The sequence below is a fragment of the Dermacentor variabilis genome, chromosome 6 (genome assembly GCF_050947875.1).
Source record: "Dermacentor variabilis isolate Ectoservices chromosome 6, ASM5094787v1, whole genome shotgun sequence".
NCBI classification, from domain to species: domain Eukaryota; kingdom Metazoa; phylum Arthropoda; class Arachnida; order Ixodida; family Ixodidae; genus Dermacentor; species Dermacentor variabilis.
In genome coordinates this window covers 103,423,987-103,451,569 of record NC_134573.1, presented here as the reverse complement: position 1 = coordinate 103,451,569, position 27,583 = coordinate 103,423,987, and the positions used below count along the sequence as shown (strand labels likewise).

At 45.9% G+C, this 27,583-nt stretch overlaps 1 protein-coding gene across 1 annotated transcript in view; it reads left to right on the top strand.

Annotated features, from left to right (window-relative positions):
• spel1 (DNA mismatch repair protein spel1) overlaps positions 1 to 27,583 on the top strand; it is an 83,181-nt gene that overhangs the window by 23,266 nt on the left and 32,332 nt on the right. Inside the window, exons 9-14 of the mRNA XM_075695379.1 lie at positions 5,050 to 5,136; positions 8,924 to 8,982; positions 12,888 to 13,008; positions 14,676 to 14,795; positions 22,703 to 22,839; positions 24,533 to 24,652. Of these exons, the coding sequence (XP_075551494.1) occupies positions 5,050 to 5,136; positions 8,924 to 8,982; positions 12,888 to 13,008; positions 14,676 to 14,795; positions 22,703 to 22,839; positions 24,533 to 24,652 (644 nt within the window). The remainder of the gene's footprint in view (positions 1 to 5,049; positions 5,137 to 8,923; positions 8,983 to 12,887; positions 13,009 to 14,675; positions 14,796 to 22,702; positions 22,840 to 24,532; positions 24,653 to 27,583) is intronic.

Below are 27,583 nucleotides of genomic sequence, written 5' to 3'. Positions count from 1 at the left end.
TTGTATTTGAGGATGTCCGACTCGATTTGCACTTTTTTCGAAGACATTTTATTTGCTGTGCATTTTACTAACCCCTCCTTTCCATTCTTTTCTTAAATAACATAAACTCTTCTCCTTAAATCCAAACTGAATTGAGTAGTTTAAAGTTTTTTCATCTAGAGAGTGGCAGCATTGGGAGACGTGGTTTCAGCCTGTCTTGACATAAAACATAGTTCTGCATCACTCAGGGAATTTGCAAAGGCGCTCAGGGAAAACCTGTAAATCTCAGGAAATTTGGAAATGTCAACTTGGTAGACACCCTGACCTCCTAATGGGAGGCCTTTGTAGCCACTGGCAGCGCCCATGTAGAGGACAGAACGCCGTGACGCTTGGCCCTTTCTGGGGCCCTCTGGATAGCCTGGGCTTGCTTTTGGAGTACCGTGCTTCTGATGGCCAGCTCCCATTCGGCTTCGCTGGAGAGAAAATCGTTAGGCAACGTGGGACATTACCAGAGCACGTGAGCCATAGAGCAAAAGGTTTCACTGCAGACGGGACAACTAGGGTTCACATCCGTGTACATCCTACTGAGGAATCCCTGCGACGGGAAAGATCCTGTCTGCAACGTTCTAAGAGTAGCTGACTGACCTCTACTGAGCTTTGGGTAGGCAGTGGATAAGCTCTTCAACCAAGTTAGTAATGTTTAGTAATTTCATTATATGAGAGGAGTGGATCGTTCTGCTGAGTCCCTTCCTGCCCCTCCGGGGTCTCCAGACTGTCGCGGCGCGTGAGTTTTCGCGCACGGTCGTGGGCCAGCTCATTGAAGTTTGGGAAGCCCTCGAGAATGTTCGTTCCCATGTGTGCGGGGAACCACATGATATAATGAGAACCGGGGCAAGCCCTTTTCTCTAGAATAGAGGCTGCTTCTCGAGCAAGGTTATCCGATGCGAACACTCTGGATCACACAAGGCCAGTGCAACCGCAATTTTCTCTGCTATACTCGCGGTGGCCGCTCTGACCAAGGCCAAGGAGCGAAGCACCCCTGCCCACCTACAACCGACAAGGTGAACACTCTCCTGTTCCCGTACTGCGCCGCATTGACAAAGACCGCAGAGTCTCTATCATCCCTAACTTTCTTCAAGATGGCTTGTGCACGGACTTTACGTCCACCCTTGTTATGCTGTGGATATACGTTTCGCGGGAAGGGCCTTACCAGGTAGGTCGCTCTCGTTTCTTGTGTCAGTGTTATGCACCGGTCCTCCATTATCCTGGGAGCCATGTCAATCCTGTTGAGAGTTCGCCTGCCAGCTTTGGTCGATGATAGCCTAACCACCTGGGCCTCTATGACCTCGTCTATGCTATTGTGCATCCCGAGTTGATCTAGCCTGTCGGAGCTCGCGGCAATAGGCAAGCCTAGCACTCTCTTGATGCTCTTGCACATGAGGGTATTTAACTTGGTTTTTTGCGTATTGGTCCGTACTAGAGCTGACGCCACATAGTTAATATGGCTCATGAGAAACACATTGTACATCCGAAGGGGGTTGTCTTCACCTAACCCCTTCTTTCAGTTGGACACCCTAGCGATTAACCGCAACATATTCTCCGTCTTGGCTCTAACGTAGGTAATTGTTCTGGCATTACAGCCCCTCGTGTCTATGAACAGGCCTAGGATCTTAACTGAGTAGACTCTAGGAATTTTCTGCCCATTATTCGCATATAATACCACAGGTAGTTGGTTGAGGGGTGTCAGACCCCTAACCCCTTGCCTTGCGGGTCTGTAAAGTAACAGCTCCGACTTACTTGTAGACAGCTTGAGACCCGTGTCCGCAAGGTAAGCCTCCGTCTCGTCCAAGGCCGCTTTTAGAACTTGCTCCATTTCCACTAGGGAGCCAACTGGGCACCAGATCGTGATGTCATCTGTGTAAAGTGCGTGACCTATGCCCTGGAGGCCGCCCAGCCTGCCTGAAAGACCCTTCGTGTCTATATTGAAGAGCAGTGGCGAGATGACTGATCCCTGAGGGGTACCCCGAGCCCCCATCCATACACGCTTGACCGAATCTGCCCCACCTGAATACTAGCAGTTCTATTCATGAGAAAGGACTTGACAAAAGCCTGGAATTTGACTCCCAGGCCTATCCCGGCCATGGCCTGCAGAATGTATTGATGTAACACTGTGTCGAACGCCTTAGTGAGATCCAGGACGAGAATCTCTCTCACGTCCCGGGTGCCGCTATCAAAGATTTGCTTCCTTAGCATTAGCATAACCTCCTGCGACAATAGGCGATTGGGTGGCGTGTTTTTTATTGAAAGAATTCGCTTCTGTCAGCAATGGCACAGACTCCGCCTTTGCGGTCCTCGCGGTTGGCTTAGAAGCTTGGAAAGCACAATGCGTTGCATAATACCGGTTCCCGAAAGTCAGCTTTGCCTCCGTACAGAAATGTTACTTAATGAAGCATACACAAAAGTATTGCAGTGAAGCATAACAAGTGTGGGAAGGGGCTATTGCCGCAAGACACAGTATGTGTTCCTTAATTATACACGCGTGCACCCGGTATGTCCTGTCACAGTACAAACACCGATATGCCTGATACATGTACCGACAGGCCTTCAGAGCGTTTTCGAATGTGCCTGTGGTGGTTTGAGCCCTTGAGGGCAGTAAGTGACATGCATTTATTTTTTTCCAACTGGCCGATTTTTCCGATGTTTTCTCAGCCCCTAAGAAGTTCAAAAACTCGGACGTGGACTGTGCAGCTGACCAAGAAGATGCTTCAAGTGGTCTGTGGGGCGAACGAGTGGCGGAAGGAGTACAAGAACAAAGGACTTACGCATTGAGGAATGAATGGGGAAGGAAGCGTGCTGCCGTGTTGGCTGATGTTGAAGATGATGAAGTGCTGGCTGATGCCGAGATGCAAGTGTCCCTCATCCAAACCAAAATAAACTCGTCGTGCACAGGCTGAGAGTATGTCAGGACAGTAGAAGTTGACTTACGAGCAGTTCAGGCCTCATACTACTGAGCTTGCTATCAGTTGATAGAAATAGCTCATATTCGAAAACATTTGCTTTTGTATGCATCTCCTTTTTTATTCGTATTTGAGAATGTCCGACTCAATTTGCAATTTTTTTTCGACAACATATTATTTGCTGTGTTTTTTACTACCCCTCCCTTCCGTTCTCTTATTGAATAACATAAACACTACTACTTAGTATTCAAATCGGATTAAGTCGCTTTCTTGAAAATTTTTTTTTCATATGCTTACTAGAGAGTGACAGCATCGGGCGATATATTTTCAGCTCGTCTTGACGTAAAACATAGTTCTGCATCATTCAGGGAATTTTGCAAAGGCACTCAGGGAAAACATGGAAAACTCAGAAAATTTGGAAATGTCAACTTGGTAGACACCCTGGGGACGCTCATAACATCCATCCATCCATCCATCCATGCATGCTGCATGTAGCTCGCGGGACCTGGTTAACTCAAGCAGGCTAGGGGACTATTTGTCATGACCTCTTTTCTAAGGGGATGCCAATAAACCATATTATGATCATAACAGCAACGTACTGTACCACAGGTCAAGGGATGTAACATGCGTGCCACGTAGTCTGGGTACTCGTGTTTACTCATGGGTACACATTATGGCGCCTCTTTGCAAGATATGAACCACTGCTTAAGAAGTGAATTGTAAAGCTATGCACACAGCTGCAACCAGGCAACATTGGGCTCAGCAGACCGTTGTGCAGAGAGCAGGATAAGCTGCAGCACAAACCACAGCTCGCCATCAACACCCAGCAGACAGTTCAGATGGTTCTCTGGAAAATGACGCGGAGAGACTTCGAAGGCCCTGTACTAGTGTGTGGTGCCAAAAATGGAGCTCCTGTGGAGTCGCTCCTTCAGCTTACACTACGACTGTGCTGCATGTACGGCACATCAGCTGGCATCAGCATGCACCTGACATCAGTTGGCGGTCAACTGGCTGTTACAAAACTGGGGAAGAAGGGACCTTCATTAGAAAGAAGAAAAAGAACAAAATGGGAGCTGTCAAACAGTACTAAAAACATACAAAAAATTTGGTATGTTTTTTCAGTACTTTGGGCCTTTACTAAAAGAAAAAGAAAAGCTCTCTACCATAATAGATGAACTCTACTAAGTAGAACTTTCTAATCAGCTTGAAAGTATGCCTACTTTGTTTAGTTGTTGGTTCACTGTAAATCTGTAAACTTTCAAGACTTCTTCAAGTTCATCTATAATGGAGTCTGCTACATGGTTGTTTCAGGCATGCCAGCCAATCTAATTGGCATTCTTGGATCTGTGCTGTAACCTTCACTTCTGACAATGTCAGTTTGAGCACATACTGACAGTGCAACACAGTTGTTGCTGCACTGGTTTCTATAGAACCCACGGGTTTCCTGTCCAGCTCTTTCAGTTTCCTTGAGTACTCCTCATCTCCTCATCTTTTCTTTTGTCACTGTGACACTGTGAATGGTGTATTTGTCCTGCTCCTCTATGGTGCCATGTCAGGTTTTTTGTGGTTGTTTAGCCAGTGGGGCTGGAGTTGTTTTGTTGTCTGAATGCATGAAAAGTTTAATCATAATGATGTCAAGCCTTTTAAGAAAGAAAAGCTGATTATTTTGAGGCAGACTGTCCTAGCTGTTGTAAAAGATGCAGTAATACAAATTCAGACAAATCACTGAGGAAGAGAAGGAACAACAGGTGCCACTGTCAACTAGCTTATTTCATGGCCAGAGTACAAAATGTACATGTAAAATCTGACCGGCACAGTAGTCAAGATCAAAGCAAGGACATCAAAAATAACTTTTGAAGAGTAGATATAATTCGTATGTATCATTAATATAGCCCATTCTCGTTTTCTTGATATTCGCATTGTTTCTTGCGACATTGCATCTCAGCTTCTGCCCACTATGTTGATCTTGCAAAACTGATGCCACTTGGCTTAATCAAAGCAGGTTTCACTCGAAATATCTTGCATACAGTTTCGCATTGCTACTTGTTGGGCACCACCTGGGTGAAGTAAAATGTGCAGGTTTATGCCAAACGACTGTCCTTTCTTTGCACAGGTGATTTCAACTCCAAAGAAATTGCACAGGACTTGAGCTGCTTGTTGCAGCCATCCCAGCTGCCACAGGGGCAGGCAAACATGCTAGGTGAGTTTTTCCATGTATTCACAGTGCAGGAGGTGAAATGGAGTTTGTTCAATGAGTTTCTTGTTTTTAAAATTCCCGAGGAGCAACTTCTTGGAGGTATGCTTTAAAGAGCCACTGAAGGGACAAACTGGGTGAATCTAGATTTTAAAAGCAAAGCTTTCGTTTGCGAAGCTCGCTGAGTTTTGTGATCATTGGATCTCCGTGGCTGTTCTGTCACCGAATAGGCCCACCAGTCACTGCGAAGTACACGCGCCACTGAGTTCCTTGCAACACCACCGGATGGGGCTCGCCTTTGCGCATGCATGGCAGCGCTGGTGCCTGCCGTGCGGGGGAAAGAAAAAAAGAACCAGAAAGCTCGCTTTCACGCATCCGCGGCTGCACGACAATGAGGGAGTAAACACTTCTTGCGCATAGAATAGATTCGAATTGTGCTATGTACATATGCACGTGCTGCCTCTGAAACCATAATGCATTCAAAGGGTCCGTGGTACTCACTAGCAGTCAGCAACTCTGCTTAACAAAAGAAACTTAGGAGACACTTAAGCTTCTCCTTTAAGAGTAGAACGCAATAGCATTAAAGGGTCCCTGATTGCTTCTCACGCTTCTCGGCAACTGCAGCTTATGCAACCGTAATCTGTACCAGGAAATGCTTGCGGTGCACGCTATGCACAAAGGCAAGATTTCAGTTTTTTTTTTCTTTTTCTTTCCCACCTGGCTAGTGCCACGGCTCTTGCGGATTTTAGAAACTTGGCACGCCATGCTATGTTTGGTGGAAAGCACGCGGCGTGTGCCGCTCTGTGATTGGTAGGCATGTTTCGCTCATGGTCAACTCATGCTCAATGCCACCAATGTCATGCTCACTGCGTAACGGGGCCCTTAAAGCTATCGCTTTAAAAGGCTCGGTATATTATTGTGTGCCCGCACTTGTGTATGTGTGTGTATGTGTGTACTTGTGCTTCGACTCTTTATGCACTCACACAAATAGGTTCGCTGTATGTAGATTCCAACTTGTAGGATCTGTTAGATTTTTAAAGCGAAGCTTTCGTTGCCTCTTCCTTCGACTTTCCCACTGCTGCTGCTACTGCTGCTCGCACACGCTGTGTCAGGGGGGGGGGTTAGAGCCTGTATATACATGACAGGTGCCAGTAAGGCGATGAGAAAGACTCGTTTTCACCCCACCACGTCGAATTTGCACAATGCCCTCTGGAGGTCCCTGGCTGTCACCACATTATCCGCTTGACAGCTGTAATTATCCGTGACTGCCCTCAGAAGCATTGCAGAAACTGCAGTGCTTCCCTTTCTACTAACGTGTGAGGCCAAAGGGGATGCAGATAGAACTGTAGAGAGGAGAAGAGGAGAAGGAGAGGGAGGAAAGAGGCAGTTCTCATAAAGAGGGGGGAGGTGAGGCAAGGAAACCCCACTGCTATATGACAGCGGTTGCGGGGAAACAGGATAAGCTTAAGTTCAACGTACGGTACAGTACACTGCTGCTATTTCTGAAGAATAAATGCCATGCAAATATGTCAAGCGGGCAACTTACACAGGGCATCCAGAAGCAGAGCCGCATAAATAAAGTGCACCACAGGAGACATTACGGAAGCGGTTGACCGTCAAATCAACACTTCTGTGCCCGCCACGGTAGCTTTGCGTCTATGGCATTGCTAGAGCCCGTGGATTTTATCCAGACCGCGGCAACCACATTTCGACGGGGGCGAAATAGAAAATGCATGTTCACTTGGGTTTTGGGACACGTTAAAGAACATCACAGTGTCAAAATTAATCCGGAGTTTGCCACTACGGCTTGCCTCATAATCCGAGTGTGGTTCTCGCACGTACAGCCCAATTCAAGTTTAATACTTCTGCCACAATGCGATGTGCCATGTGAGGAAATGACAATGCTCAATCCTCTCAGAGTTTTTAAAATATGGCACACAATCAACGCATCAAGCAAACACCTCTCCCTGTGTGTTCTGTGCACTACGCAGACAAACAGCAGTGGTACACGCAAGGTAACGCTTAACATTAACGCACCACTCTCATGTTAGCCTAAACATTGAATAAATCAAGCTTTAGCCATCAACATCACCGCTAATTATCATCAATGAAAGCATCCAGCACCGAAAGCTTTGCTTACATCGATTCGCACAGTGCGTGGGATCTGCATAATTTTTTAGATTGCACTTTAGGAAGCTTACAATATTTGCTTTAGGCCAAGAGATTACCAAGTTGTAGAGAAAATTGCAACTGAGCAGGCCGTACAGTTCTTCCACAGTGAAAATCATCCTTGACAAAAGGCACAATCAAGAAGGGAGATGACAGATGGAGTAGCACATTGTGGTATAGAGGTTATAAACAGGGATAAGGTGCCTCAGAAAGGCTGGCAAATGTTTCGTACCTATCTACAGGGTGTTCTTACAGTGACCTTTGTGTCTTCCATTAAAAAAAGTTATTTTCTGTTTACCACTACTTCGCTTTTCCTCAAGTTTCGCAGCATAATCGCATATTATGCCCTGGATTGTCCAGTACAGTCGAACTCGGCTATATCAATCTCCAAAAAAATGCCAATCAGTTCGATATATAGCATAATACGATATAAGCCTGCTGAATAATTGGATGTCATAAAAGGACATACCATTTATAAAATCAGTTTTTGATGAAACTAGCTTAGTTTCGCATGAAATAGTCCTGCATATTTTTCTGCTTGGGCAATTTCGCTGCCTGCGACGCACGCACTTCTCCACATTGTCTAAGGAGCCGGGAGCAGCTGAGGCCGCAACCTTCCGCATTCGCGCAGAAGCACAGGACTAGTGCAACAGCACCAATCACTTCGGAGGATGTAGGCAAAGGGCCGTCGTTGATTTCCTCATTGTGCCCACTTTCACTTGTGCTCGGTATGATGTCGGCGATGTAGTCTTCGTTTTCGGGCTCTCCCGTCGTCGCGACACTATCATTTGCACTCACAAACTCATCCACTATTGATTCGTCAACAGCTTCCGGAAATTCTGACAACTCGCTCGAAGTTTCGGCAACACCGGCAACGGCTGCGTCGCATTCACCAGAATTTACAGTCATCACCGAGCACGCGGAAGCCGGCACGGCTGAAGCAATTTCGGATGGACCACTCTTACACGGCCGTGCATATGCGTCGGGCGCCACGGGCACTGGGGCGAGAGTTTGGCCGCTTTAGCCCTAATTTCCCCCTTATTCTTCAAGATCGTCCTGAGAGTTCCTCGGCATCATTCACGCTGCGGGGACACATCCGACTTCTCACTGCGTTCGACCCTATTTATGATTTCGAGTTTCACGATGAAAGGAAAATTCTGCCGCTTCATCACGGCAACACTGCGGGAGAAGGCCCACAAGGCACACACACAATGGACCAGAAAAGCACCGAGACAACTTGCACTTTCACCATTTTGCATGACGAGGGCACACGAGCCTCTGATTGGCTGTCTGAGCAAGTGCTGCGGGCGGGCCAGGATCATTTTTTGCAGGGGGGGTGTCAACGGCTCGTCCGAAGCAGCGCAGTCACCGTAGGGAGAGCGGTTGGATGGAGCCGCACCGTCGGGTTTCCCCGCAACCGCGAGGGAAAGCCAACTTCTGGGGGCAGTTTTTCGCCGCTCGATGTTCGATATATCGGGAGTCGCTGCTATTTTTGTTTGATGTAAACGTAATTTTTACCATACATACTCATTGTAACTATAGCGTGCCTAGAAATTGTTTGATATATAAAATAATTCGATGTAGTCGGGTTCGACTGTATACTAAAACATGCCTTGTCTTATAGTTGAACTGGAACAGAAGGTGGCCATGAACGCTTTGGCAGCGGTCATCAAATTCCTCAACGTAAGTGCCTAAATTTCATTGTTGTGTACTGCATCTGTATATCATTGACTGCTAGCTGATTACCCGAGAGGGCTGCTTTCCTTTCAATTTTATCAGCACTACCACTTGGTCACTTAAACACTTGAACAAGCAATTTCACAGTTACACAAGCCAAGTCCAGGAAACTGAGTTACTTCCAAAAAGCTGTTAGTTTGTGACTTAGGAATGTTAGATGCAGAACAATAATCTGGCCCCACTGCTTTTCTGTTGTGGTTGTGTCCGGCCACTGTTCCTCATGGCATTTCTGAGGAGCTGATAGGGTAAGAACTCTTGCATAGCAGAACCACCCACTACACTAATCATATTTACTAAGCATAAGTATTTCCCACATGCTGTGTTCATTGGGACCATCTACATTTTTCCTGAACGCTTGCCCTTACGCTATCCTTCAACACCCTACTATCAGGAGAAGGAGCCTGTTTACACGGTATTGACACGGGTTTTTGTTTATCCTTTTCTTGAGGACTGTATTTCAATCGTTCACAACTTAACATTATCGTTTAGCACAAGACACGCCTGCACGGTTTAGAACTTACGTAAATGTTATTGTTGATTGTATCTGTTGTGTATATCCTCGCCAAACCTTCTATAATCAAATTGCATGTGCGAAATGAATGGTGTAGTAGTTTCTGGAAACCACGCAGGCACCAGTGGTAACACAGGAACCTTCGATGTGTGCTGTGTAAAAGCCGACACCCTTGACCTACTGATCAGATTTCGCCGATCGCCGACTGTGTTCACCGCTATTGTTATGCTTTGAGCGCCACTTGTTTTGTGGGCACAAGTTCGCCCAATAAAAGTTAGTTTCGTCATTCACAGTTTTGCTCCTGTGTTCTTGATGGTCACTACATGACAATGTAAAAGATAACTGCTGTTGCTTTTGATCTAACCAAGTCTTTTTGTTGAAACCTTGGTACCAGATCGAAGCATCCCCTTCCCTTGTTCTTCCATGATTTCAGTACAAGCCATCATCACTTCTATCAAGGGTTTGCATAGAGTACTTCCAAGCAGCTCTTTTCTTAAGAGGTGGCATCCTTGCAACATTGGCCGAAATAATGCCTTGCACATGTGGGTTTGTCACAGTGGTACTGCATGAACAGATGTCTGTTATCTTTGATCAGGCTCCTATGGATATTTTATGATTGGTTGAAGGGCCCCTGAAACACATATCGAACTTAGTAAAGAAAGGTTGCTGATCTGTCATAGAGGCTGTCGCGAATATGTGAGCCAAATATTACTGCGCTGCATGCATAATGGAATTTATAGTCTCTTCTCAAGAACATCGAAAAATCGCTTGCTATTGCTTCCGCGACGTCATCATGCTGCGTCGTTGCAGGCAGCTGGACCCACCAACGCTGCTGGTTGATTACGTGATCGCGAGCGAATTCTCAGTAATATTAATACATAATTGCTAATATTGAGTTCATTAAATAAAACAGATATGTATGTCTGCTATCCCAAAAAGATAGAAAAATCATTTCATCTTTGCACTGCCGGTTTATACACTCCAGGTTTGTCTGCTAGGCGTGGCCTCTGAGATGGCAGCGGTGTGCTGCACAGCTTAGTCTACAGCGACCGCCACGGCGAGCCCTGACGAGCCCTTTCGCTGCCTTGACGCTCAACTTGCCCTTTTGGCTTCTCGGCTTTGTAGCGAGTGTAGCTTCCCTGACTAGTGGAGATAAAAAAAAGACACTGGTATCTGTGCGATAACTTCGCTCATAGTTGAAAGATTCAGAAAAATTTTGCGGCTTGAGATTTGTCAGATGACATTCTTTAATAGTGAGGCCATTTTTTATTGGTTAGGAAAGTGTTTCAAGGCCCCTTTAAGATATATTGTATTTACTTGCGTAGCTGGAATTTTATTTTTCTGATTTTTGCCCGCTGTAGGCCTTACGTGAGGCAGGCTTATGGCTGCTCATTGAAGCATCGAACTGTGCTCAGACTTCTGTGCAGAAGAACGCAACACATTTACAGTTGCTGACCAAATTTCAAGCATGGACATTGCTGTGAAAACGCCCGAGTAATCAGGTAGTCAAAGACAAAATTAATTGTGAAAGTAAAATCAATCTTGCTGAATTTCAGCATAGCGGAACATTTGTTTGCAGACTTTTACTCACTGTTGTGCTCCATTAAAATAAAGTTTATTTGAAATTTTGTGATATCCGAGGCTGCGGTGCGTTTTGCGTTCAACTATTGCACAGCCTGATGAGGGTTGTGGTTTTTCTGGAAGTGTAGGTGCTGCGAACGTGGCCTTGACTCCGCAAGACTGTCAATTTAGCCTGTGCTATGCAACATCACTTTGGAGCTTTATTAGCTTTATGCCCATATGCGAGCTTCTCCTGTTGCATCTAGTAAGCACACACACGAGCTTGGTTGGCATTTGTGGAAACGTGGTAGGCATTTGTGATAGTTGCTGGCTGATCACCCACTTCACGCACATGGCCTTCAGCCCAGTCCACGTACGTGATCTCTTGCCTGGTTCCCAATGTGGTGTACTGGTTGAAACATTTTAAAGGCTTAAAGGCACACTAAAGGCAAATATTAAGTCAAGCTAAAGTAATAGTTTAGTGCCCAAGAATCTCTAAGGCATAAATATTATCGGGAACAGAGCCTTAGTAATCGAGAAATCGAGGTAAATGCAGGACACGATTAGAGACTACCCCGGGACATTCAAGTACAGTTAACGCTCAGTATAATGAAGTATGTAAAATCGGCAATTTGCTTTGTTATATCGAAATTTGATTGTAGTTAAATTCAACCTTTTATGCGAGTAAGTGCAGTCACCGATCGATTTTTCTTTCAAGGAAAGGGGCTACAGAATTTTCTGAATTATCGGGCAATTGAAAAAAGCAAATTTGAATGAGAAAACAATTCATTTTGATGAATCTGGGAGTCGGCGACGAATAATACGGTTTCATGCCATGTCGACACACCTTACAGAATATGTGCTGCTTTTGCTGCCGTTCGCTCTGTCTGTGTGATGTTATCATATCGATCGGTGCTGTCGACCCAGATGAACCTTGTGCATACAGAGGTCGCCCCGGCTCACGTGGTGCCATTCTGTGAATGACAGTGTTCAGGTGCTGTGTTAGCCGATTCCCGTATCAGGCTGACGTTGGGGAGTGTTTGCAGCGACAAAGTCCATTACCGTGTCAGCCAGGCCAGCCCATCCGCGGTGCTCTTGGTGATCCTTTAGTGTCGAAAAGGAGGTGAAATGCTCACTTACGTGTCACTGAGCACAAGGAGCACCATGGCACATGGGACATGTGGCACTACTTGTGTGTCTCTATGCCAAACACATTCAATATTTGAAAAATTAATTAGTAAATAGCTGATTTGCAAATCGATATATTTGAACACTCACTATTTGATTCGATGCGTTAATGCTCAATATTCGCACACCCCTACTCAAAATTGTTCCAGGGCCCCTTTTAAAAGCCATGCACACTTTTTGTGACCTTCCTGTTCTAATTGCAGTCTATTTGCAATGCTGGAAATTGGGTGTGATTGTAATTATTCTCGTAATGTCGAAGGAGTTTTATGATTTCACATTCTTCTGGCTGCACTCCAATCTAGTCTCTTTACCTCTTCACATGTGTACTTCATTCTAAGCTTTTTCTCGCACCTCTTTCTTGGGAAATGCCTTTATCTACTGAGCTTCAATATTTTTGCCTGCTTCACCGAGGCATCATCTTTTTTTTCATTTTCCTCAAGGTTACACATCATTGGAAATGTGAAGGTGCCAAGGTTTAAGCCTTAAACGCTGGCATTTTAAATATGAAGGGTTTTCTTAAATGTTTGCCGCATTTGGTGACTTTATGGCAGTTCACAGCAAAATATTCTGCTTTGTGCTTGCTTGTATGCAGCTGACATCATGTGCTGAGCACCTTGGCTGTCTTCGGCTTTGCACATTTGAATTTGGTCAGTTTGTGCGCCTCAACAATGCAGCCATTCGAGCTCTGGCTGTACTGCCAGCAGATGGGGAAGGTGAGCGTTTTTTTTTTGTTGTTGTTGCCGTGGCGATGGTCATACAGCCTCCAGCACACTTGCCTGGAGTGTGGGAGTGGCATGCACTGAATTGTGTTTGCAGTGTCTGTGACCAGACAGCTGGTTTTCAGCTATCCACTGTTGCTCTTGCTTTTCAGTTCATAATCGACTTCAACTGCTTCCGTTTACTGTATTGACAACTGTCACGATCTGCCCGGGTTCGTGAACAAGGGAGGGCTCGAGGCACCCGCTGCTGGACAGACGCTCCGTAGCGTGGTGGTGATGAACGATGACTGACCGCCGAGCAGCTGTGCTCATCAGTGTTTATTGGGTGCGGTGACCAATGTTGCCTACCCAGCCTGGCAGGCCACCGAGCCTGGTGGGCCGGCGAAGATTATGGCCGAGGGGGCGTTACATGCTTGTTACAACAACTCTATCCTTTGCCAAGCTAGCCTCATCAGTCATGAAGTCTGGCCTGTCACTCACTGCAGTAGCCGTCTTAGCCATACAGAGAGAACAGTGTGACCATAGTGATGGCCTGGCAGTAGGGCACTTGCATTTGTAGCGAATGGCACAAGTTTGGAGCTGCATTCGCTGGAGTTCAGTTACACTGGAAGCTTGCTCTTCAAAGATTAACATGATTTAGAGCAGACTTAGATGCTGTGCCATGTGTAAAGCTGCATAATGAAAAATTTGCAGAAGTTTTCATGTGAAACAAAAATAGAATGTTGCAGTTGATAATGCTTGCTGTTTTTCAAGCGACATAGGAGCTATGAAAGTGTAGTGCCCGCACAACAGGCCAGGAATGGAGAAAAGTAAAGATACAGAGCAAGTGTGTGCTCAGTTATCAGTTCTGCAGTCTATGTGTTGGATGTGTTTTCTTTCGCTCTATACAAAGGCTTACTGCACAAATGCATATATAAAGTGCGAGAAATCTGGGTGCACGGGGTGCATGCGCCCAGGGCAGTATGCTGTGGCAGGTGCTGGGTACTGAAAATGCTATAAGCTTTTACGCTGCACAAATGCATGAACACCGGTGCAAATTGCAGCGGGACAAGCAGCAGGGCACCAGAAGACAAATTTTATGACCACGCCAATACTTCTGAGTCTATAAGCTTCCCTACAACTTACTATCATATGTAAAAGCAATGAAGCAAGCCAGATTTTATGGCAAAGCCGGATTTTGTGGCACTTAATTCTGTGGCCATAACTTACCTTGTTGCAAAGGCAAGCAGGCTAATTGGTGCATCATTTAGGAATGCATCTTGCTTTGTCCAGCAACCATAATGTAGTCTGGTATAATAGACAGTTGGCTAGACCCACCGTGGTTGCTCAGTGGCTATGGTGTTGGGCTGCTGAGCACAAGATCGCGGGATCGAATCCCGGCCACGGCGGCAGCGGCCGCATTTCGATGGGGGCGAAATGTGAAAACACCCGTGTGCTTAGATTTTGGTGCACGTTAAAGAACCCCAGGTGGTCGAAATTTCCGGAGTCCTCCACTATGGCATGCCTCAAAATCATAAAGCGGTTTTGGCACGTAAAACCCCATAATTTAATTTTTTTTAACAGTTGGCTGATTGGGGCATGTGAAGTGTGGACATATAGTGTTACTGTTTTACTGTCATCATGAGAGCACTGTGGGTGCAAACTTCTCCTCTTGAACACAGGTAGCAAGGCAGCCTCTGAGCCGAGCCTTCTGCGTTTGCTGAACCGGTGCCGCACGGTGGGTGGCCAGCGGATGTTGAGCCAGTGGTTGCGACAGCCACTCTGCGACCTCAATCGTATTGGTGAGCCTCTTTAAAAAATTTCTTGCCTCATTATGGCTCATGAAGCCTGACGAGAGTTTCCAACTGAAAAGAAAAAGAGACTTGCAGGTCATGTTTTCAAAAACACTTAAAACATTCAGTTTCGGCCCCCCAGAATTTCTAAAAAGCTGACTGAGTTCTAGCTACATTTGCAACTATAATCTGCATGTAAAATGTATCCACAAGAATGAAATTGTCTTATAAACAGAGACAGTGAGATGAAGTTCCCTGCCTCTCTGTGCAGAAAGTAATAAACAATAAATACAGTCAAATCTTCTGAATTTGAACACACTTAATTCAAACTTCTGGTTCATTCGAACTGACACCACGGTCTTGTCAAAGTTATGTGTATTCCTATGGGTGAAAATGCCCGATAATTCGAACGCGCAAGCATTTGCAACAGTTAATTCGAACATACCGCACATTGGCAATGCTCTCAGCAGCATGCCAAATCATGTGGAGGCGCCTCCGACTAGCATTGCTCTGACCCCGCCATAGAGGAAACACTTACTAGAAACCCCTCAATGCCACACACAAAAGAAAAGAAGAAAAAAAAAACGTGGCGGAAATTTCACCCTTTCTCGTATGGCAAGGTCGCCGTTTCTGCATCGCACCGTAATGCACCAGCCACAACTAGCGGCAAAACGAGCGCTGCGAGAGGGGCCGTGGCCACCCCAGCGCCATGGCCGAGGTGGCCACGGCACTGTGGAAGTAGCGGGTAACGTAACTAACAAATGTGACTCTGCACCGCCTTCTGCATTCCTGGTGGACCCAAATTCACACTCTATTGGCTCCACCCACAGCTTGCACAAAGGAGCCCATAACCAAGAAAGTCTATCCCAACCTGGCTCGAACTCGATCGAAAATGCACCTTGTGTCATCCTTATTGGACTTCTGCACAGTTGTGCTATTTCAGCTCTATTCTTTTAGCTTTTATAGAGTAGTTGCTTTTATCGGATTGCTTCTTACATCGATATTTTTTTTTGTCATCCTTGAACAGTTTAAAAATACTATTTGCTATGTTTGGCAAGAAATCCACTTAGTTTCATATCGCTTGGTTTGAGGTTGGCTAAAGTTTTGGCTAAATAACCTGTTTGTACACCCTTGAGCAAAAGTATACAGACCGCAGGGTCACCAAAAAATTGCATTTATTCGTAATTTAGATGCACAAACTGAGGTTGACAAATGCACTGGAAAGTTGGCAATACTGAGATTGGACTGCAGTCCTCTATTTCAAGTTAGATTCATAAGTGGAGAAGAAAATCGGTTTTATTGCAAAATCCGTGGTCTGTATACTTTTGCTCAAGGGAGTAGATTAAATACACAGTGGAGGTTATGCAAAACTGCGGAATCGTCTGAAAACAGTGGCTGCTCTGCTGTTTTATCAACATTTACAAGCAAAGAAGGCAGTGGCAAACTTCTCTCATGGGGAGTACCGTATTTACTTGCAGAATGGATGCACCCCCACTTTTGCAATCAAAAAGTGAGTTGTTTCTTTTCCTTGCATAATAATCGCACCCCGAACTTGCTGCCATGAAATAGGAGACACGTGATATGATTGGGCGTTCGATATGGTGTGCGAAAAAGCTGGTGACATGTGGTATGCTTTGGCGTCCGACGCGCCACACAAGCAGCAGGATTCAATGTGTTTTGTTCTGCCGTAACGCCGGATCAGACGCTCGGTGTGCGAAGGAGTGAAAAAAAATAAGGTGGGGCCCATGACGTATGCATTATGTGATCCTCCGGCTCTGGTATGGCAGAACGCAGGGAAGGAGTTTCGCTGTCGCAGTCTAGAGAGGGGGAAAGTGGAGAGAGTGTCTGTGTTGGCAGTGAAGCTTGCCTCCTGAAATCATGGGTTCGCAGCATTTCAACTATTTTTATCTCTGCTATTAATGAATCAAAAAAATTTTTGTCGTAGAACGCTCCCTAGAGGGCACATGACAACTTCCAGCATAAGCCAAAATTTTATACGTGGCCTGGTGAGCGGACCTTTAAAAGGAGCAGGAACGAGCCATCATCGCGAGCTTGATCACATTACCGCGCCCACCTATGTCACCCTTCTCCTTATACTGCATACTTGATCATGTTACTATGCGCTCACCTATGCTCCCCCCCCCCCCCCCCCCCCTCCCTTCCCATCTCCTAGCGTGCACTTGATCACATTAGGGTGTGCTCAATCATGCCCTTTCTAACATTGGGCATGCTGGAGGATGGTGCATATCAGACCACCATTCTTGGCTCAAACTCACATGTTACCAACACACCCACTGCAAATGGCGTATGTGGCGCAATCTTAGCACACTTAGTCTTTACACGAAACGTGGGCTTCTTCTGCCATTTCTTCCGGCAGGAAAGAAAAGACTTTGTCAATGCGAGCCCAGTGATAGTTTTGGTTTTGCGCTTTGTACTACGCAATTGACTGGGCACTATGTCTAAAGGGGCTCTCCTTAGTTCCAAACTCCCACTTATTTGAATAAATTGTCATTCCCCTAGGAGTTCGAATTAACAATATTTTACTGCACTCACACTGTCATGGTGTGTCGATAGTCATGCCTGTGTGCAAACGGTGTTCCCTCTTTCGTGCTTTCTGTCCCCCTTTCTGTCATTCGTCCCCTCCATGTCAGGTTACAAGCCAGACATTCATCCAATTGATCTCCTTACCTTTCCTCTTTTTTCCTTTTCACTTTACTTGTAGGAATGTCATGTTCATGTTTAAAACTGTTGCTACTTATGGCTGCGCAGGTTCCAAGCACAGGTTTCTAACCCTGTCATCGGTATGACAGGTTGCAAAAGCTCTGATTTTTCTTTTTAAGAAACTTATGTGGCAGATTGTGACTGGGAGGGGGGGCAGGGTGCTCTGGTGCAACTCTATTCTTTTTTTCATCATTCATGTTCGTATCTCCTTTCTTTTGCATGGGATAGTACAGTTAACCTTGATATAACCAAGTCGAAATTGTTTTTGTCAATTTGGTTCGTTGTACTGAAATTTCGTTTTATTGAATGAGTACAGTCACCAATAAACATTTTTTACACAAAAGAGGCTGCAAAATTTTCTGAATTATTGGACAATTGAAAAAAGCTAATTTAAGTGAGAAAAAATTCATTTTGTTGAATTTGAGAGTTGACTACGAGCGGTACGGTTGACTGTTTTGTCGACAATATTTCATATCAGCGGTATGAAGCAAGCCAGCCACACTTTTGCGTCCACTGCGCACCTCTGTGGCTTATAGTGTCGCCTGTAGTGGGATGACGCTATCATGAAAAGTGCCGACAGCGTGGAGCGAATGCTTTGTCTGCCTCTCGCTTCAACATGTCCTTGACACTCGAAATTGTGCAACCTCCAGCACTAAACATGCGGGATGACAGAGCACACGATTCCATGCCATCTTGGCACACCCACTTTACACGCATGGCAGATTATCTCTAAAACAGAACATGCGGGCTGCATATGCGTTCAGCCACGTTGGCAGCCATGCCCAGCCACGGTCGCATTAGAAAAGGAGCTGTGCTACCAACCTGCCACCCATTCCCTCTCCACCTTTGTGCGTGCTCGATCATGTTACCGTTACCGCTAGCTCAATCCCCTCTAGCCTTTCCCCATGCTCGTGCAGCAAGACAGCTCGCATGAAGCCACCATCCTTCTTGGCTCACTCTTACACTCTGTAATTCGCACCCAAAGCATAGAGCATGTGGGGCATTGTAGGATCTTATTACGCTTGGACTTTATATGGAATGTGATGCTGCTCCACTTTGGTGATCTTCCTTGGTTGTGTGGTGTGCGATTTGGGAGGTGCATTCCCAAGGAGCGGCCTATAATTCAACCATTTCACCATCCGCTTCCATGGAAATTTCCATTTATTGTCTCCGTTTTCCTTTGCTGTGGCAATTAAATTTCGTTATATTGAAATCTTGTGTAAGCGCACTTCATTATATTGAGGTTCCAAATGCATGGTGTTCTATAGATAAGAAGCATAAAAAGTAAAAAACTTCGTTATATCAAGAATTTCATTATATTAAAGTTTGTTATATCGAAGGATTAACTGCATAAAAGTTAAAACATATTAGTTCTCTTGTTAACATTCTTACCTTTTCTTTTGCCTCCTGTCTTTACCATAATCCTGACACATGGGGGAACCAAAGAGGGAAAGATGTTCAAATGACTCACTCGCATAACAATCTGTGTGACCTAGCTGTGACCAATCTGTGTTACCTAGCTAAATCATCATCATCATCAGCCCGTTTCATGTCCACTGCAGGACGAAGGCCTCTCCTTGTGATCTCCAATTACCCCTGTTCTACACCAACCGATTCCAACTAGCGTCTGCTAATTTCCTCATTTTATCGCCCCACCTAATCTTCTATCATCCTCGACTGCGCTTCACTTCTCTTGGTACCCATTCTGTAACCCTAATGGTCCAATGGTTATCTAACCTGCGCATTACATGACCTGCCCAGCTCCATTTTTCACTGCATTTTAAATATGTGTTGCTAAAATTAAGATTTTGTGTTAGCAGGGATGGGACTCCTGCACCAATTGTGCCATTTTGATACAAACGCAAAATTCCTGCGCCAAACTGCGCCAAACACAGAAAATTGACCGAAATTGCACCAAGCTGCGCCAGAACGACGTTGGCATGTGTGCTTTGGCAGTAGCCTCAAATAACGAGCGGATTCGTTCTCTGAAAAAGCGTCCAGTCGTTCACATTCTGCACACTGTGCAACAGCACCTCCCGCACAGTTTCTCGTAGTGTCCGTGCTTATAACACTGGACTTTTTTGCACTTTCGGCAAGTGGCCAGCGTGCATGCGGCCACTCCCGGCTGTTGTCGCTGCTCTTGGAACGGGCAGGGGGGTTGTATTTAGAGTGTACTAGAATACAGTTGAGTGGCCCGAGTGGCGTGGCGATGCCTAGATGAGGCACAAGACAACGAAATGTAGGCTGCGGACGCTGCGTGCAAACTAGATATTAAGGAGGCGCACACTGCAGTGAATTCAGCGGGCAGGCGTCTCTATAACCAGGGCCGGTATAATGTAAAACTATTCCAATCTGTTTTAATTCTCATGTGGGTGAGGCCCGAGTCATTTTAACCTATCATGTGGATTTGGAATAAAAAGCCAGTTTTACCTGATAGGCGAAGTGTTAATTGCGATAGCAAATCAGTGGACAGGTACACAAAGTAAGGATAGTAGTTTTATCAGCCATATAAACTTGTAAACATTAGCTTACTAACTAAATTAACAAGTATGGTGTGGTGCACACACAAACAAACATGAACACATCTCACTCAATGACCACGGAAAGTTGCTGTTAAAATGCTGGAGTGAGGACATGCGGCAGCAGCAGCGAGTGAATTGACCGTCTGTGATGTGTGGTGTGCGACATAATGCGGTGATCGGGACGGTCAGGAGCAGACGACAAGGAGTGCACGCGCAAAGGCAAATTCCGTGCTGGAAGGAGAAAAACGACAACGCCGAAGAGCGTCCGGCACGTGAACGCATGGCGCAAAAAAACAACTAAAAGAAGAAAAGCAAACCAATTAGGAAAGACCACGGGGTGTCAGGCAGCCAATCGGAAAATGCCTAATCGGCCAGAGAGAAGAAAAAGCGTGGTGCGCTGGCAGAAGCGGGAGACGCAGGAGAGATGCCGGGGAGATGCAGGGGAGACGCAGGGGAGACGTAGGGGAGACGCCAGGAGGAGGTCAACCACCGGAGCGGGCGTTGAAGACGGGCCGTCGGGTTCCGGACCCGAGCCACCAGGACTTCACCCGACCGGGGCCTCCTGCCAACCTGTTCCTGTGCGTCGCCTGTCTACCCGAGCGTGCCGCCAGCTTCCCAAGGCCGGTGAGCTTATGTGCTCGTGGGTACGACGAGAACAGTCAGGCTACGGGCCCGAGTTCTACGCCAGCTGCCCGAGGCCAGCGTTCGAGCTTCTGTGCCCGTGGGCTGGACAAGAGCAGTCGGGCTACGGGCCTGAGCTCTACACCCAGCTGCCCGGCCAGAACGCCGCCGCCGTCTACTCGTGCCACCAAGCCGCCTGCTTTACCTCTCCAAGCCAGAGCTGGCCAGCTCTGGTCGACCGGTCAACCATCTTCTACCACGACCTTTGGTGAGACCGGTGCCGCTCTTTTCGTCAGCTTGTTGCCGTGTCGAGACTGTTGTGTGTCCCTGCCGTCGTGGCAAGTCCGGGCTCGCGCACTAGTTAGCTCCATACTAGCCCCAAGTGTGTTTCTTTCTGTGATTATGTCTATTTGAGTGTTTCTTTTATGTTTTCTGTTTTCTTCCATTTGTTTTAAGCCTTTTTTTTGTTCCATTAAAAGTTTGTGTGTGTGTTCAAACCAACGGCTTTGTTTTCAATTGGGTTCTCGGAGGCTCCGCCTATCAGAACCGTTAATACATTTGAGTGCACGAACCGTTGTCCCCATATTAGGGTCATCACACCGTCATGCTGCCTGGCTTCAACACGGACTAAGCGGCGAAAACACAGTGCACACGGAGCTATGAGCACTCGCAGTCTGTCCCCATCACAGATTGCTTTCAAGATAGGCCCCACATACACAGCAGCTGCCGGAGTAGAACCCCTAGGCTCCCTTTCCCCAGTGCCTGGCGCGCATTGGAAGACGGCACTCTTCCTCCCCGTTTACCGCACTGGTGTGCGTGACATTAAGCCACCATCGTTGGCTCACCCCACGGAGTAAGACATTTAGGAGGTGAAACTCCTGTCAGCGCGAGCGAGCGCGGGCGACCAGATAAAGTCACAATTGTTGTATGTGCCGACGGGGCCATATACAGTGGCAGCGCCATGCGGCGCGTCGTAGAAGCCGCGACGAAAAAAAAAAAATGCAGCGCCCGGGCACCGGCGCGCTCTCAACGGCGGTAATTTCTTTCCAGGCCGCCAGGCGCCGCCAGCATGATAACGTCTCCGTGAGTTTGTGACCTTTTCTGGTCGGCGCAAACAGCTGAGTTTCCTCTCCTAAATGTTTCTTGCTCCGTGGCTCACCCTCACACGCTTTCACTCACACATACAGCATACAGTGACAATGTTATCGCCCATGTACTTTATACAGAACATCGAGGCGATGGCAACGACAGCAGCAGAAATGCGCCTGGAGTGTCCATCTAATCGCTGTCACAATAAAAACAGATTACAGTAGTGTTATGTTATACCAGCCCAGGGTTCATTGCGGCTCTCTAGGTCTGCGGTGACATTTGGTGACCCAGAAATTATGTTACCACATTGATTGGACCGCATAACTTGAGAACCTTCTCCATTATCATCATGAGTGCTGCGCGAGAGTATATTGTTCGATCGCAGTGCCACCAATGTTTTCGGCTTTACAGGAAAGCATGTGCCATGCCGCTACTCGACCTCCTCTTCTATATTCTAATACGCTATAGCTACAAAGCACGCTTCATGTTCATCTATTCTGTGTTTGGTCGTGGTTTCGAAATGCGCTTCCATATTCCATTATTCCACCGAAATTCAGATTGGCCTGCTCCAAACTGCTTCGAAATGAAATTTTACCTGCTCCAAATTGCTCCAAAATGAAATTTAGACTGCTCCAAACTGCTCCAAAATGCAATTTTGTCTGCTCCAAACTGTAACAAAACGCAATTTTACTTGCTCCAAAAATTGCTCCAAAGTGACTTTGGGTGGTCCCACCCCTCTGCTAGTGGTTATGCACTACTATGCTTGCTCATCTTTGACACTCATCACAATGAAGTATGCTTCACTGCCTTCTTTTTTGTGTCCCCTTTTCAGAAAACGTATTTAGCGTCACAATCAAGTATGCCTAGGAAATATGCTCACTCATGTTTTTGTCTGCTGTATGTTCTGCTGTGAGCCCAGTTTCATTATTCTGTACATAAACCGCACTGCATTTGTTGCTTCAGAGGAGCGGCTGGACCTGGTGTCCTTGCTGGTAGACGACTGGGAGCTGCGGCAAAGCCTCCATGAACAGCTCCTGCGACAGTTTCCCGACCTTCTCAGGCTGTCACGTAGACTTCATAAACAGCGGGTTTCCCTGCAGGTACGGCTGCTATGTACTCCCAGCTGCCATCCTGGACTTGAACGGACTGTTCTGGACCACTGGGTTTATACTTACCTGTCAATCAGTCTTTGTCTGCTTAACTTTTAAACTCATTGTTAAAACAGCTGCGCCAAACTGCGCCGAGAGTGACCATTTGCCCCCATCCTGCGCCAAAACGGCATTTTAGCAGAAAAGTGCGTCGAGCCTGTGCCAAGCACGCATAAAAGCCAAACCCTCCTTATGTTGATGCTTTGCAGCTAACAAAACTGAAATCAAAACCAACAGCACGTAATAATCGTCATCATAAAAGGAAGCAGAGGCCTGTCCATAGAGTTTCTCACTATATATTGAGAAACTCTATGGAGCCAGTCGGAGTCGTCCGGTTCGTCATTCGTGCATTTTTCTCTGATGGATGTACAATGTAGTGCTGCCGTACCATCTTTCGGTGTTCGTACCATTTCGTACCTTTCGGCCGTACCATTTCAGTGTTCATTGAACCTACGTGGTACCACAGAGTTTACCGAAGGAGGATGTCACATTCTAGGATTAAAGGTTAACTTTTTCTGTTTATGGGTGATAGCGAGGCTTTGCAAAAGAGCCGCTGTGATCAGAGTTGCACGTGGTGCATAGTTAAGAATGGTGTTAGGGAATGTGGTGCACGGTGAGAGCCACCACTTCAATGGGTGCCGCCCTGTTCATTGACAGAAAACTGTTGCGTCGAGTCTGTGCCGCTGCGCTACTTCGGTCAAGTAGCGGTGCTGACACCGACGCAAAACCTTATTTGCATCTTGCACATGTGCAATGGTGCTGACGCTATTTTACTTTTGTGGCTGCAAAACCTTTACGGTCCCTATTCGAGAATTCCCTAATGTGCGTGGCATAACATGAATATGTTGCATGATGTCATGTTCGGTGCAGGCGTGCATACTCGATTGGTCTTGCGGTGAGCCTTTGTCGACAAGCTGTGACTGTTGCACTGTGTTGCATCCTAGGTTAATAAAGACGCATTTGTTGACGATTTGTCTGTGATGCCTTCTCTGCACCATATCGACAAACACGGCTGTAGTGCCCTTTGTGCGTCGCGGTGTGGAGGAGCATCGCGTCCTTTTCTGATCGCACTTGCACGGTATGCCTTGCGCAAACTCATCTCCACAACATATAGACTATATCAGTTAATATTTGCATAGTGTGTGCATTGGACCCTGCTCCAAAAGTGCTTGCTGCTGCTCCAAATCAGCTTTTTGCCTGTGCCAGGACCTGCGCCAGAAGGTGAAATGGCTGTTCCATCACTGTATACTGTCAAGATTAAAAAAATTAGTGCCCAAATAATTTTTTGTGTCTCTTTGTTCGATCTGTGTCGAATGAACATCAAACCGATTTTCACAACATTAGAAAACTAGGTGGCAAAGTCAACAATGAAGAGCAGAATGATTAAAAAAAAAAATGAAGGGAACAATTTTACAAAATCTGACTCCGGAAGTCATCGGCGCAAATGTGCATGCCCAATGAAGTGAAGAGTATGTTTGACTTCCACCAAACAGCTGTGCTTTCTATAGCTGTGTCTGCTCAAGTTACCTTGCAGCACGCCCAGTGTTGTCATCGTCCACGGTTTCTGCTTGCTTACGTTGTATCTACATATATTAATATTCATTTTATCCCCTCATTCCCTGCTTTTTGCTTGCTTCTTTTTCAGGAAATATACAAGCTGTATCAATGCCTGCAAGTGCTGCCTAAAATGCGGGAGGCGTTGACCAAGGCATCCGAGTCGCACAAGTCACCACTACTTGGCGCCATTTTCGCTGCGCCAATTCAGGCAAGGACTTTTCTTCTAAACCTGTGTGCACATGCGAGATCTTGTACAGTGACCAGAGTTTTTATTCTAACACTTTTATTCGTTTTGCCTGATCCGTCCATAAGAAAAAAAACTATATCAGTGCACACATTGTCGGACAAATGGTGTATCAGGACGTGTACTAGCGTTACTGCCTATCAGCAGATGAAAGCATGGAAAAATAAAACACTGATGTTAAGTGTTCTCTTGAATGGCATGAACTAAAGAATTCCACTTTGTTCTGGAATTTCAGAGCAACCAAAGCCAAAGTAAACACAAAAGCTTCCTTTAGAGTTGTTTGAACAAAAGAATGGTAGGTTGCCGTACACAAGTGGTACTCTCTGCTCCAAGTGGTTTAGAGTCTCACTGAGTTTATGCAAAACTAGATCTTAACCTTGACTCAAAATGTTAAGGATCTTAATAGACGTTATAAGGGGAAGCTTGTTTAACCCCTCCTTTATCGGGAGAATATTCAACTAAAAAAAAAAACACTGCTTGTACCCTCCAAAAACTGCTTTTTCCTAATTTCATTATTGGTTCACTGCATCCATGTGCACTATGCATAATAATATTGAGAAGAAAAGCACAGAAAGAAAGAAACGTTTCTTTCACTGTCTGTACAGAAGAGCACATTCACCTGCGAATTGGTTATTGTGTTGTGTTGAAATGTTGCATTATATATGCCTATCTTGCTTTTGCTTCACCCATTCATGATTTCTTCTGCTCCTAAAATTGATACAAAAAAAAGAATCTAATTCTATATCCTAGCTGACAGTCTTAATCAGCTGCAGCACCTATTTTTCCACTGTTGTGATACTACAGCACTTTACACCCTGTACCTAGGTAATCTGTCCAATATTTTACTGGGGCATTGTTGAGAAGTGCTGCCTTTTGCACCCAAGCGGTGTTTTGCAAAGTAAAAGTGTACACCTTTCTTATTGAATGAACTGTCACTGAAGACGGTGTGCGAATTGGATGAACGTTAAGTAGGGGTGTGCAAATACTCCAAAAATTTTGAACATTATATTTTTATCATTTGTATTCTATTTGAAAACTAGGCATGTGAAAACTTTTGAATATTCGGTAGGATGTGAATATTCTAAACAAATTGAATATGTTGCTGGCAATGTGGGAGCTAACACGATTCTTAGCGCTTGTTTCTATCTAATCTAAGAATATCACTCTGGTATTGTGCTGAATGTCGTGATAATTTTGTGCTGCTGACGAAATTTCACCTGTAAAGCACGCTTAGTCACTGGACATCTGAGAATTGCGGAAAAGCCAGCCTCTCAGTTGCAAGGGGACAGGTTTACTAGGGTGCACACTCTTAACACGATAGCGTTATAGAGCCCGTGTCGCAGAAAATCCAGCGTTGGCATCCGGCGTCCACCACCAGATATCATTTCGGCAAAAAGATTTCTGAACCACCTATACCCAGGCCCTCCATGTGACGCAAGGAATTTACTGAACTAATTTAATTTCTCAAGCTAAAATACGTGGAAAAATCATAGTAAACTATGATTTACACGCAACCTACACACATGATAGCTCTCGGATTGTAATTTGACTATACGAGAAAGCATAATTTTGTTACCCGAAAACTCAAAGAAACCCCTTTTCCAGCGTTGATACCGCTCACAGACCAACCGCGGTGTCCGCCATTTGTGCGCATCGGTGTGTGGGTGTCTTGGGGACCACAGAACGGTGTGACCGGTTCCTTGAAATACTGCCAGCTGGCACTCACCTTCCTCGCATCGCAGCCCACGTAAGAGGCTATGTTTCTACCACAAAGCCAGCGTTTCCTGGTAAACATTATGGTTACATGCGCTCCAATTGCCGAGAAGCGTGAGAAGCAGTCAGGGATCTTTGAATGCTATCGCATTGCACTCTTAAAGGCGAAGCTTAAGTGTTCTCCAAATTTTTGCAGTGCCGCTCCCAATCCTGAGCTTACTGCTTGACAGCAAATGCGATGAGTGACGGCTAGCACAGGGTCAGATGGCTGCGTTTATGGTCACTTGATGTTGTATATAAGGCACAGGTTGGCAAGAACAGACAGGTAGTGGAAATTACACAATTTTCCAAGTTAACTTGAGCTAAATACGCAGTATTTTAGGATAATGGCTTACTGGTAATTTTTTACTGTTGACAATGGTATTGCGATGCTTCAACATGGTAAAATACCTTATTTCCTGGTCTGTAGTTGCATCGTTGTACAAGTTGCACCCTCCTCAAAACAGCAGTTCCCCCCTGCCAAAAATAAGAAGAAAAAAACATAAGCCATACCGGTGTATAAGACCCACCTGTTCATTTGATAAGGGATCTTTAAAGAAATGCATTGACATTTCACTTTGTGAATGTCAAACATATTGGTGCCATTCCTATAGAATTACGATAGCAATTATATAGTCACTCCAAGCGCATTTCTGCCATCGTGGTCACTGCGATGTTCCATATAAATCAAGAGCGATAACATTGTCCCTGTGCGTCGTGTGCTGTATGTGCGAGTGAAAGCATGCTACGGCGAGCCAAATCCCGCACAAGAGAGGAAAGCGGGAAGAAAGCGCGGCAGGGAAGGGGATGGCTTTTACTCTGGTAGCAACTGTGTAATTTGCACAGTGGGGCGCGCCTTATCTTGAAAGCGATCTGCAGATGCGATGACTTCGGAGTCAGTTGACTCGTGGGTAGGCCTGCCGCCGCTTGCATTGCTGCTCCGTCCTCCTCGCACGGTACTCAGTGACTCGATCACGAGAAGAACCCGGTACCTTCATAGCGCGCACACAACTTGTAGCAACTTCCAGACGAGGTCAACCCAGCGTGCTTTGACAGCAGTTTCTTGCGAAAACAAAAACAAGAACTTAATATAAGTTGCATCATTCTATAAGACACTATGAAAAATTCAGAAAGAAATGCAAC